General features: G+C 35.6%; 2 protein-coding genes across 3 annotated transcripts in view; one reads left to right on the top strand and one right to left on the bottom strand.

Moving 5' to 3' along the window:
* Positions 1-6,232, bottom strand: part of LOC105125041 (Metallopeptidase M24 family protein) — a 6,602-nt gene extending 370 nt beyond the window's left edge. Inside the window, exons 1-13 of one of the 2 annotated variants that reach the window (XR_842172.1) lie at positions 5,796-6,232; positions 5,148-5,273; positions 4,931-5,050; positions 4,302-4,577; positions 3,848-4,020; positions 3,279-3,527; positions 2,484-2,635; positions 2,206-2,396; positions 1,789-1,897; positions 1,514-1,668; positions 687-779; positions 194-344; positions 19-146 (exon numbers count right to left, since the gene is read on the bottom strand). Coding sequence is in view for 1 of the 2 variants with exons in the window: in XM_011025322.1 (XP_011023624.1) it covers positions 264-344; positions 687-779; positions 1,514-1,668; positions 1,789-1,897; positions 2,206-2,396; positions 2,484-2,635; positions 3,279-3,527; positions 3,848-4,020; positions 4,302-4,577; positions 4,931-5,050; positions 5,148-5,273; positions 5,796-6,125 (2,055 nt within the window). In the remaining variant the exon portion in view is untranslated. Of the gene's footprint in view, positions 1-18; positions 147-193; positions 345-686; positions 780-1,513; positions 1,669-1,788; positions 1,898-2,205; positions 2,397-2,483; positions 2,636-3,278; positions 3,528-3,847; positions 4,021-4,301; positions 4,578-4,930; positions 5,051-5,147; positions 5,274-5,795 lie in introns of those variants that run through there. The other variant, XM_011025322.1, reaches the window with a different exon arrangement.
* Positions 6,233-7,004: 772 nt separating this feature from the next.
* On the top strand, positions 7,005-11,216 carry AXR4 (alpha/beta-Hydrolases superfamily protein). The gene is made up of 2 exons (XM_011025321.1): positions 7,005-8,315; positions 10,762-11,216. The coding sequence occupies exons 1-2, from the start codon at positions 7,077-7,079 to the stop codon at positions 11,017-11,019; spliced, it is 1,497 nt and encodes a 498-aa protein (XP_011023623.1). The 5' UTR covers positions 7,005-7,076; the 3' UTR covers positions 11,020-11,216.
* The last annotated feature ends 1,712 nt before the right edge of the window (positions 11,217-12,928 follow it).

Here is a 12,928-nt window from a genome sequence, read left to right as displayed (position 1 = left end):
GGGGAGGTGGGGGGGGGGGGGTGATTGGTGGCATGGATTGTGCCCAAAAGCTATTCAGGTTTCAGCCTCGTTGATGAGAAGCACGAATTGAACTAAAACATTGTCAACAAATTCATAGACCAACTTCTAAGTTACAAATAAAGAAACATCAATGCTTTTCTTTCTTCTCCATTTCTCTTATGATACAATCAGTTATGTGCAAGTAAATTGTAACTACAATAGAAGCATACGACTGTTTACAATATTGGTCAATGTGTACTTGCCTTTTCCCAAACTTGCGCGTGATAATTATTGAGCCAATCAACCTCCGCAACAGTGAGCAAGGACAAGTCTACTAACTTAGTCTGCAATGACCAGTGACAGAAGTTCGTGACAAGCAAGAACTGGAATATAATTACCGCTTCGTAAAAAATAAATCTAGGGATCGAGTGTATCCAAAACACAAAATTCAAGAAGAGATAAATGCTACAAAAAAACAAAAAAAAATCAAGACGAGAGATCAAAGTAAGATATCAAATAAAATCAACTATTCTAGCAACCTAAGGTTATATTCTCACTTCAACTTAAGTTCCGGCAGCGGTTCAATTTCTCTGTTGTGGTGCATACAAAGGAAAATTCAATACTTTCGTCTCTTTGACAACTTCACAATTTGCATGTTAAACTTTACCAGGTGATCACTAGCATACCTGGATGGGGACGTAAGTGAGTTTTTCAAACCCCAAATACTCTATTCCTCCATAGCAGTTTGGGGTGTCAACCTGTTTAACACAAAGGAGATTCTGCAAGAAGAGAACCAAGATCAAACACAAGAAAATGCATGAATAATGAGGAAGATGTTATATATCAACCATTAAGCAGAACAGTGGACAAAGGCAACAAATATCAACTGTACCATCAACAATATCCAAATAGTTGTACAAACAAGCCAAGCAGAGTACATATGTCCAAGTGTGTTTGCATGGGGCATGAAAGTTCACAGGGGTATATGGAGTGTGCTAAGGCATATGCTCAACTAAGCTAATAGAATATACAACTCTAGGGCTGGCTGCATGAGTCCCCCTACACTTTGTGTGTCTACCAAGCACTGGACATTTCTACAAAGCAATAAGCCTACTGCCCATCCAATCATGACAAGAAAAAAAAGAGAATTCAAACAAATTTCCCAACCACCAACTCAAGGTTTACAGTAAATAAAATATTGAGAAAGTATGACTATCAGGTATACAGAATTCCCCAGAGTGTCAATGACAGAGAAACCATGCTTCCTTCAAACTACATTAATAATGTGGTTGTTCTGCATCTATTAGTATTACAGTACAGATTCTCTCTTTTCTATCACTGTATTTATGGTGCATGATCCTTGAGAAAAAAATAGCATTAAGGCCCCAACCAAGAATAGATGCAAGTTTCAAATGAAACGGACAAACTCATTATTAGAGTTAAACAATCAAGTGATGTTGTAGCTACGGTAGATTTTCTAATCCAAGGAGATGTAGCTGGATTATTATAGTACCTCAATTCGAATGCCAAAAGCATGATCTTCATAGTACCCTGGTTCATTGCTTACTATCATTCCTTTCTGCAAGGGAGTCGTATTTCCATATCGAAAGCTAATACTTTGAGGACCTTCATGAACATTTAATGCTGCTCCCACACCATGCCCAGTACCTAACAGATTGAAGGAGGAAGGAGCATGTGAATTAAAACTTTATTCCTCCTCCTCAAATCAAGTCAGAAATGTATCCCTTCACAAAATTCAGTCCAGTTACAAATTGGCAGTACAAGTACCATGCCGGTAATCAAGCCCTATCTTCCAAAGAGATGAACGGGCAAATGCATCCAATACAAAACCAGGGGTATTTTCAGGGAATACTGCCTGATCCAGAGCTATATGACCCTGAAATCTCATAGTTCATTAGAAGATATCAAATTGTTCCAATAGTTCATTAGAAGATATCAAATTTTTCCATAAAAAAAGTAAGAAAAACCAAACATATTCATTGTACATAAATCGTAGAGGCAAATGTATCCAAAGTGGTATGCTTCAGAGGAAGGGAGGGCGGATTTTATGGCATAAATCTTATCAGTCTAAATAATAATTTTGTAACCTATGATGCCAAATTATCTATTCCCCGCAACACCCCTTTATATGGTACGACCCTGGGGATGTGCTATATATGAATTAGACCAAAAAAGATCCAGCACCTGCAAAACCCGAGTGAAGCATTCCTTTTCTCGTGCAGTAGGTTCCCCAAAGTGAACTGTCCTTGTTATGTCAGTTGTTCCATCAACATATTGAGCTCCACTATCTAATAAAAAGAGCTTTTTTGGATCCACAACACTACAACTCTCTGGTTCAGGTTTGTAGTGTATGATAGCACCATTTGCTCCAGAACCTGCAAGATCAGATCATCCTAATAATGAAACAAATTATAACAATGATCCTGTTCAATGTGTTACGAGTTTCAAAAAAGATAATATACCACTTATTGTATCAAAGCTAGTATCAATGAAACCAGCCTGTTTTGAACGGAATTCAAGAAGTTTGTCTGCGACATCTACCTCTGTTAGTTTCACATCTTTGTCAATTTCCTCTTCCAGCCAGAGCCAAAACTCTGCTAGAGCAGCTGCATCCCTGCATGTTAAGTATCACAATGAGCATGTGTTGTAAACATCATTAGCTATTATTTTTTGGCAAGTAATAATTATACAAACAGGTATAGAACTGAAGATGCAGATGCTTTTCATCCTTAAAGAACCATTATCCTGTGCTCGCTTACTATCTTTTCTAGAAAATTTCATCCAAAGCATGATATCATTCTCACTAAGAATTCCACAAATTTGGCATGATAACAACAGACATAACGAGATACAAAAAATTCTCAAGGTTAACAAACCATAAAATTTTATTCCACACATTTAAGATTGTGTATACTAACGACACATATGGACAGGGCTTCATTTTTCAAGATAATTTTATTGAAAGTTCTCCCAAGGAGGAGAGAGAATCAAATCTCCCAAGAAGGAGAGAGAATCAAATGTAGATGCAGAAAAGACAGAAGCTTTGACTTCATGCAATTGCATATAAAACTGCTCGGAAAATTTGACCTTTGATGAATAACACTATTTTCAATCTCAGTTTTTAAGGCATGCTAATTTGTGCAGAATACCCAACCCTGGAATTCAATTAACACAACATTCAAGTGTTGGACAGACAATAACATACAATGCAGCTTTCACAATCATGAACACAAAATAGGTTCCAATGACAGAAGTACCTTAAGTGAGAATTGTGCATGCCTTCTAGCTCAGCAGAATTTTTCATAGCTTTTGCCAGAGAGATGGGTGACGCCCTGTAAACTCCAGAAGGTCCCCAAGATTGATCATTGGAACCATTATGTAAGTTACCTTTACGATCACTTGCATGGATTTCAAAATGCCTATCACAGGCAGACTTGTATGTGTTGACTATAGCAGCATTAACTGAAGATGTATCAAACCAAAGTTCAGCCCCTTTTGCAGCCAAACTGAAAGAGAGAGAAAATGCATATTTCAGAGTATGGTCACATAATAAGCCTGCCAGCATATACAAGAAGAAGTAACTCCATGTCCAGTGCCAGAGACTAAATCACACATTCTAGACTATGGTACACATCTGTATAGGCATCTATGTACATATTATGAAACATGGCACACTTCATTTTGTCTCACAGACACTGTCCATTCATCAATAGAAACAAGCTTCTTTAAGCATGAACATAGAGAGTAACTTCTACCTAATAATATCCAGCAATAATACATGGAATGTTTCCAGTGCTGCTGGAAAGAAAAAAGCTATAGCATTTACCTTTCTATCTCAGAAAGGATGGTGTCATATGGCTTCAATTCAACACCTGCATTCTTCAGATGATTCAACACTTCTGGCGTGACTTTAGAGTTATCCACAAATAATTTGGCTCCATCAACCTCTACGATTAAGTATGCATACATAACAGGTGAATGAGGAACATCGCCTCCTCTCTGCAGAATAAATAGATACACAGATCATCATTTAGAAATAAGTCAAATAATAAGTACAGAAGTAGGAAGTATAATTGAACGACTAACTTAAAACTGAATTATTGCTTTGTGTAAGTTTGACAAATCAATAAAAATTCCAGAATACAATAGCACTGACATTATTTTAGATTAGTTTTGAAGTAGCAAAGATTACAGTAATGTAAAGATAAGGTTTGCAAGCACCTCTACTGCTGCAATGTCTAAGAGAATGTGTTCAAAAAAGAAGGGGCAGAGGCAATTACCAAATTCAGCAACCAGGCAATTTCATCAAGCATGGAGACAATGATTGCAGATGAACAAGTATCAAGGAGCTCGGACCTTAGGAAAGACAACTTTGATGCAACATCTACACCAGCATATTTTAATTCATGTATTCTTATTGGTTTGTTTGGAGGCATTGGCCTTGATCCCTTCCATATTTCATCCACGAGATTTGGATTGTACAAGTAAACCAATTTGTGATTTTTCTTAGCTATAGCTTCTTTCAATTCCTCGGCGGCATCAAAAGAGAAAAGAAACTGCTCCCTTCACAAAGTCAAAGACATGGCATCATACATTGTCAAGGTTGAAGAATGATAGAGTTAATGGATATCATACCTGAACTGATGGTTATAGACACAGAAATTGAGTTGAAGGAATGATTAGAACAATTAACATTTGGAAAGCAAATTATTCTAATAGAAGGAAAAAAGTTTGCAAGCAAAATCTGCACATGCTCGCATGCAGAAACAGAAAATGATTCAGCATGTGCTAAAAAACAATGAATGATGATCAAGTAATGAATACCAGAACTTCAACATAAATTTACACCAGAAACATAAGAGCAGGAAACTAGGGGAATTCAATTGGAGCAGGTTGAGAAATTGCTCACAGGATCAACACCAACTTTGGCCCCAGGAGCCAAAACATCATTAAGCCATTCACTTGTTGTCGGGACTCCAGGATTACCAGCCCGCATGAGAATCCAATTAGAATTCAATTGCTTCTCAGCCTAATCATTATAGGAAAAGAAAAATTAAAAATACCATTTCATCTCCAGTTGGAACCACAAACTCCACTTTAATTAAAAATAAACTATTCTTTCAAACCTGGAGAAAATATCGACCATCAGTCCAAAGTGCTGCTTTCTCCTTTGTGACAACAGCAGTGCCGGCACTACCAGTGAACCCTGATATATACGTCCTCCGCATATAACATTCAGCAATGAATTCACTCTAGCAACCACAATGGGAAAGGCTAATTAGAAGAAATTACAAAGCCCCAGTAATATCGTAGTAATGCATAAGCCGGACAATCCTAAAGCATATCCAGCAAATGCAGATGCTCTAGTATCAATAATTCATTAATAAGTAATAACATTCAAAAAACACAAAATTAGCTAACACTAGAGTGATTAATAAGCTGAACTATTACAATTCAACAAATTAACACAAAGAGCATAATTCCATTTCATAAAAACTCCAAATTTTACTACTAAAAACACCGGAAAACACCATTTTTTCAATACGATAGTAAAAAACAAAACAACCCATTTAACTTCAAACAAAAATACACCAAGAAAAATATACTTTAGCTGCATATCATAAATTCCCAGCATGCACCCCTACAACTTCAAATCACTATAACATTCAAACACCAATACAGATGCATAAAAAAATCCAAAACCCAGTTGAATTTTAACAAAAAATACACCAAAAACAGAAACCCAAATAAAAGTTTAGCCAAAAAAGCCTTACTTGGTGAGCATCCTGAGAAGGTATAATATAAGCATCAATTCCAATCCCAGGCTTAGAGAACAACTCACGTAGAGCTTGAAGCTTCTCGTCCGGTTCCCACTTTTTTGCACGGCTCCGTCTAATCTGTGAAGATGGTTTTGCATAGACTGGAGGGCTAGTGCAATTTCTGATAATGATAGGGACTTTAGTGAAATTTGTGTGAAATCTTCGGTGGGTTGTTTTGAAATTTGAAAAAAAGGAACTTGGAATTAAAAGTTTTTGAGAGAGAAAGCGAGAAGAAGCTGAGAGAGAAAGAGGATGCATCACTGCTGGTGATGGGATTGAGTGCATGTTAGAAAAACTCACAGAGAGAAATGGAAGGGAAAGATAAGGTCTTTTTTAGTGTAAAGGGCAATAAAGTTCACTCCTTTTTTCATTTCTTGCAGAAATTCATGATGACACCTCATAAACGACACCCTGTTTAGGATTTTTTGTCTGAAACTGTAGATTCTTTCAATTATGCTACTTAATGATTACTATTTTGGCATTGTGGTCCCTCTTTTATGTTCCGTTTGGAAAAGTTAACTGAATTGGTTTATTTTCATGTTCTTTTAAGTCAAAAGAAGACTAATTGGAAGCAAAATTTTTCTTATACACACAAAAACACACTGTTTATGTATAAATGATTTGTTCAAAATTTGAAATAAAAGATTTAATCTTGGTTTTTATTAGGAATATCTTAATCATTAAAATAAATATACTATAAAGTATCAATCAATTCAATATCTATTCTTCAAGAAAAAAAAAGAAAATTATATTATAATTCAAATAAGATATTTTTTTTGTTCTACTAGTAATACTTTTTAAAGTTAATCCTAGTGATTTTTCTAATGAAAATAGAAAGATACTAAGTTGCGTTTATAATATCCAAATTGTATTTTTATTTATTTTTCTAATGAATTTTTTTCTTTAAATATATACTTTGGCATGGAAAATTGTATTATAAATAAAAAATTTTACATAATATAAATTAGGGGATGAAAATTAAGATATTCCATTATCCTTTTTCAAGCCAATCAAAAGATTATATTGGTGGAATAATAATAATTGAATGGTACAATTACAAGAAAATTTAGTTTGATGGTTAATTTGAAATATCTACCATATATAGGAGACTGGAATGTAAGTTTAACTTTTTTTTAAATTTCGATAACTTCCTCGAAATTCCTTCCTTTCTCTACTTTTGTAGTGTAATTTGTAGTTCTCGATCGATAGATCTCTTCTTGTCTCTTAACATTAACAATGGCCATAATCACAGAGGAACCAGAAATACAACCTCAAAATGACCGAGAACCAACAGAGGAACCAACTTCACCTTCTAAAGATCCAAAACGAAAGCCAAAACCAAAGCCAATGACACAAACTAAACCACAAACACAAGCACAGACACGGACACAGAACAACCCTTTTGTTTTCTGGTTCTATTTCACTGTCTCAGTCTCACTTGTCACTTTTTTAGCTATTGGTTTGTCCTCTCTCTATTCAAATCCAGACCCCAAAAGTTTCTTCCTTTCCCTCTCCACTCCACTACGCCAACACTACTCAAAGGGGCGTACAATTAAAGTCCAACTGGCTCAAAACCAGCCATCAAGTGAGGTTTTTGTGTTAGAGAGTGGTAAAAGAGATTTTGTGAGTGAAAAAGTTGTGATTGTTCATGGGTTGGGTCTAAGTTCATTTTCTTTTAGGAAAGTTTTAGACCTTTTGGGTTCAAAAGGGGTTCATGGGGTTGTGTTTGATTTACCTGGAAATGGGTTTTCTGATAAGTTTATGGAAGCTAGTGAAGAGAGAGGAAATGGATTTTTCGAGAGGTTTAAGGATGCCTATGCACTGATTAAAGAAAAGGGTATTTTTTGGGCTTTTGATAACATGGTTGAAACTGGACAGATTCCGTATGAGGAGATTGTGTCTCATTATAGTGAAAAAAGGAGTGTTGTTAAGCCTATTGTATTGGGTAGTGAAGAGATGGGCTTGGTTTTAGGCCAAGTGATTGAGACCTTGGGGTTAGCTCCTGTGCATTTGGTTTTGCACGATTCGAGTTTAGGAATGGTGGCGAATTGGGTTTTGAAGAATTCAGAATCGATTAGGAGTGTGACTCTGGTTGATACAGGGTTGAGGCCGGCTTTGCCTTTGTGTGTTTTGGAAGTGCCAGTAGTCAGAGAGGTTGTTTTAGGCGTTAATTTTGTGTACGAATGGTTGATTAGAATGTGTTGCTCAAGGGGGATTGGTGGTTTGGATGTGGCGGCACATAGAATGATGTTGAATGGGAGGGATGGGAGGAGAGCTGTTGTGGCTACAGGCAAGAAATTGAATTCAAGTTTTGATATTGCAGAATGGGGTGGTTTGGATGGGGTAAAGGGAATCCCAATGCAGGTTGTTTGGTGTAGTGGTTGGTCAAAAGAATGGAGCGAGGAAGGACGTAAGGTAGCGGATGCGCTTCCACAGGCTAAATTTGTCACACACACTGGTGGGCGCTGGCCTCAGGTGAGAATTCTTACTGTGCTGTATTGTATGTTTTTAACTGTGCATGGTGATTTGTGAGAGTATGAATTTTAAATTTTAGTTTACAATGGATGTTTTTGGATTTCGCATCATGCTTGGTGAAAATGGTTCTATATGAACGCATAGACCAATGGCTGATCTTGGGTCTTGATTGGTCTGACAGATAACTAGAATGAACGGTATTTAACAATGTGCATAAGGTAAAACCCATTATCGAATCATATGTAACCATTTAGTATAGGTTGAAGTTGGGGTTAGTGGAGACTTTGGTTGCTGGACTATGTTGGATATTAGAGTTCCCTACAATTAGGTCCGAATTATTGAACTACGGATTGACATATACAGCATGTTTGGAGCCACCGTCAATGAAAAATGACTGCTTGCCTATGTTTCTCAAACATGGTCCTGGTTCTAACCAGATAGAACTAGGAAAGATTGTTTGGATGATTTGATCCATTTTCTAGATGTTATTTATATTTGTTCCTCTTAACTCGTCCCCAATTGATGAAAAGAGCAAATTGTCTGCTTTGTCAAAACTGTCCTCCCATTCCAATGAACTGGTTGCAAATTCTGGATGTTCTCACAACAAAATTTCCAAAAAACATAACCTCACAGGTCTTCGAAAAGAGTTTCATAAAAAGTGTTAGCTTTTCTATAAGATTTACCTAGTCTTTTCAGTGAAAGAATTGGGCTTGATCTTGGCTTTTGTAATGGCTCTGTTTGTTAATTCGTATTATTTGCTGAGGAATTAGAATTTATCTGGGTGTCTGCATGCCCATTTAATGTTTTGATTAATAAGAGGAAGTCGCAAATAAACCAAAGCCTCCTTTACCCATCTTCTCAATTTTCCTTTCGTTGTTTTAAACCTGCTTTTAACTCGTTTTTGTTCCTTTTCTACCAGACACCTTGAACCTATCATGTGACGAAGAGAGAACATAATGTAACTCTCTTGTATGGAGAAATGCATGTAATGGAGGGAATGATATGAGCCTAGTTGCTTTTAATAAGTATTTCACTTAGTGACATAGGTTAAATCTTCACATTTTAATCTCTATACTTGCTTGATTGTAGACATTGTATAGCTTGACAGATCTCAAACACACATAGGCGTGTCTGAAAAAACTGATAAAAAAACAACTGAAAAAACCGAACTGGGAGAAAAAACCAAAGAAACCAATTTAGAAACAAAAAAATCACCCAGTCCGGTTCAGTTTCTGTTTCACAAAGCTAAAACCTAGTGAACTGGTTCAACCAAATTTGACCCAACTAAAAATACAAGGGGTATAAATAGAAACTGAACTAAACCCTAAGACACCTTTTCCCTTTTATTTTTGTTTCAACCGCCACCCCCCTTAACTTCTCTCTCTTTCTCTCCTGTGATTTACCTAATTATTTCAATTTTCATGTAATTCCTTCTCACTAGCTTGTCTTGCTGCTCTTAAATTTGATATTGAAGATTCAATCCCAAGATTTGTTGTATAATGTGGACCATCTTATACTTCTTATATGAATGGTGGCCTCCTGTTCTGCACATGCCCCCGGCTCTCTTCCTCCATCTGTGGGAAGATTTGAAGCAGTTGCCTTGCCCTATCCTATTTTAGACAGTATCATCATCCTTTCTATCAAAGAGCTTTGCAACAACTGACTCTGATTCCACAAAAGAGTCTTGCTCGATAATGACTTCAAACAATCCCGTCGCCTAGAGCAGCAAGCCAACAGTGGTGTGGGTGCATCAACAAAGGTTTCTGCTTGGGTTTTCCTGTACCGCATTCATAAAAATTAACAAAACAAGTTTAGGATTTCAAAGTAATAAACCATTTGAAATCTTGCATTTCTTTTGTACTACGGATAATAAACCATTTAGGTTGAAGTAGAGTGTAGTTGAGCATTGCTGGTAGTTTCTAGAGATGCCTGCATTTAGTTTGTACTACGGACTACTGATTGATGTATAAGATTGGTTTGGAGCTGACTTCGATGAACAATGACTTCTTCCTACTACTTCTTCATAAACAGACTGCATCACCAACCAAATAGAACTGGAGAATAATTGTCGTGATGATTAGATTTCAGGTTCTAGATGTTACTTATCTGTTCTTCTTGAATCATCTCATCCCTAATTGGTTACTTAACAGGGATTTATCTGCCTTCTTGAAACTGTCCTCCCAATTAGATGAGCTGATTGCAAATAGTGAATTTGTCCCCAGATATTTCAACAGCCAAAATAAACCTTAACATATGATGATTGTTAGAAGAGACACCCTAATCTTTCCATAGATGCTTAGCGCTATACTTAAAAATAGAATTTGATAAGGAACATGATTCATGAAATTATACGATGAGTTTCTGCTGATCTTTTTACCATCACCAGGGTTAGTGATGAATTCCTTGTATTCTAAGTCTAGTTTTCATTTTGTTTTGGTGATCTCAGGAAAATGCTGCTGATGAGCTAGCTGAGAATATTGTCAAATTTGTTTCCTCCTTGCCAAAATCAGTTAGGCGAGTTGAAGAAGAACCTATTCCGGAGCATATACAGAAAATGCTTGACGAGGCAAAGGATGGTCATCACCACCATCACCATCATCACGGCCATGGTGGTCACGGCCATCATGATGGTCATGGTCATGCTCAGACTCATGGAGCTGGTTACATGGATGCATATGGGCTAGGTCATGGATGGGGCAGTTGATTTTTTTCCGTCTTTTTTTGATTCAGCAGACAATATTTGTGAAAACCAATGTTTGGTTTCAAGCATTACATTACCGTCTTCGGCGAATACCTGGTCCGTGTACTTTCCTGATATCCCAACACAACCATGGCAGGAGTTTGTAATACTAAGGCACTGTTTGTTTCCCGGTACAAATGTATTTCTGAAAAAAAAGTAATTTTTTTTGTTTTCAATTAATTTGTTTAATATTTTAATGTGATGATTAAAAATATTTTAAAAATTAACTTTTTATAATGGACTAAGATCATCACACGAAGGTGCAGTGATCCTAGGGCTTGAAGAAAACAAAATCCTTAATTTTTTCTTCTTGCTAGCCCTGATTTCTCTCGAGAGACCAGAGAACTGGAAAGATGGAAGCTGAAGAACCTAATTTCTCCTCACCAAAACGACGCAAGATCAGTTTAAGAGAGAATGTCAAATGGAGAATCAAACGACCTCGTTTCAGGGAGAAGATAATTCAAATTCCATATAAGTCGACAAGCACAGATTGCCTTTGCAAATCTTCTACATGAATTCAAATCTTCTAATCTTGGTGGGGAGAAAGATGAGATAAGAGGCAGGAAAATGCTCTGAAGCAAATCTCATCACCCTGAAGGTCGGTATCATCTCGAATCTGCCCAGAAATTTATCTTCGGATTGTTCTTTCAATTTGATTCCTTGAAAACTTTTTATTTTTTTAATTTCTTTTAATTACATCCTTATCATCGAATCTTGAACTTTGAAAAATCAGTAAAAGATATTCTGTCATTGGACTTTCATCAATTCACCATTATCCCAATTTCGGTGTATTACAGAAAGAGCAGACCAGTCGTAGAGACACCCACGCAATGCACTAATTCTTTGCTGATTTCTGGGAAATGCTTTGTGTCCGATGCAACAGCAATATCCTTTATTTTTTTTAAAATTAACACTGTTCATAAATTTTTTTGGCAAAGCCTTGCCTTCTTACTGGTTTGAAATGTTGTCTAGATTATTGTTGGGAAACAAAGAATTAAATTTCAGAATGATTCTCGAGAGGGATCACAGAGAAAATTTTAATGATTACATGGTTATTTTTTGGTGAGTTAGGGTTTGACAAATAATATTGTTAAGAGTTTTAATTTAAGAGTAATTTAGGGTTTCATAAATGTCCTATTCATAAACATGAAATTTATCAAATATTATGTTTTTTAATTATGATTTTTTCACTATTTTGTTTGGGAATAGCAAACAATTATGAACATATGCCATTTCATTAATATTTTTTCTACAAGTGTTTTTTTACAATTTATTTATTTATTTATTTGCTCTTGGGTGCTAATAGGCAAAATACACAAAATTTTCTCAATTATTTCACCTTCTTGATCATATATATCTAACGTTAATTAGCAAAAGTTAAACGTGGATTTAGAAATATTATAGATCCACATTCATTGTCACTATTCAGGCATTAAGATTTTTTTTTATATATATATATATGGTACATCAGTTATTATTAAATTAATTAGAAATAAGTATGTTTTTTGGTATTTTAAAACATAGTGAAAAGAATAAAATATTTTTAAAAATAAAATTTTCAATACCGGCATTAAGTGGTAATATTGTATTTTTTAAAATAATTTTTTTGTTATTTTAATGTAAAATGAAGGCTGATTTTGTATTTTATTAAATATAAAAAAATAAAAAACACAATGAAACAATTAAGATGTTCATTAGAAGAAAAAAAATGATTTAAAGGGATTTTTTTTATCTTTTGACAAAGCTTTTCTCTTTATTCTCAAGTTCACTTATGGCCAAATAAATATTTTTATATAAAAAAAAAATATTGAGACACATGTGGCACACTTATAGACATGTGCCGCGCCTCCCCCCACGCGGTTGGGCCCTTTTT

Source organism: Populus euphratica, unplaced genomic scaffold (assembly GCF_000495115.2).
Source record: "Populus euphratica unplaced genomic scaffold, PopEup_1.0 scaffold28.1, whole genome shotgun sequence".
Taxonomy (NCBI): Eukaryota; Viridiplantae; Streptophyta; class Magnoliopsida; order Malpighiales; family Salicaceae; genus Populus; species Populus euphratica.
Note: the sequence above shows the minus strand (reverse complement) of the source record. Positions and strands in the feature narration are given on the sequence as shown.

Excerpts from the sequence above, each read along its gene's own strand:
- AXR4 (XM_011025321.1), top strand. The coding sequence starts at position 7,077 with ATGGCCATAATCACAGAGGAACCAGAAATACAACCTCAAAATGACCGA. Across the intron at positions 8,316-10,761 it reads CTGGTGGGCGCTGGCCTCAG|GAAAATGCTGCTGATGAGCT; the intron begins GTGAGAATTCTT and ends TGGTGATCTCAG.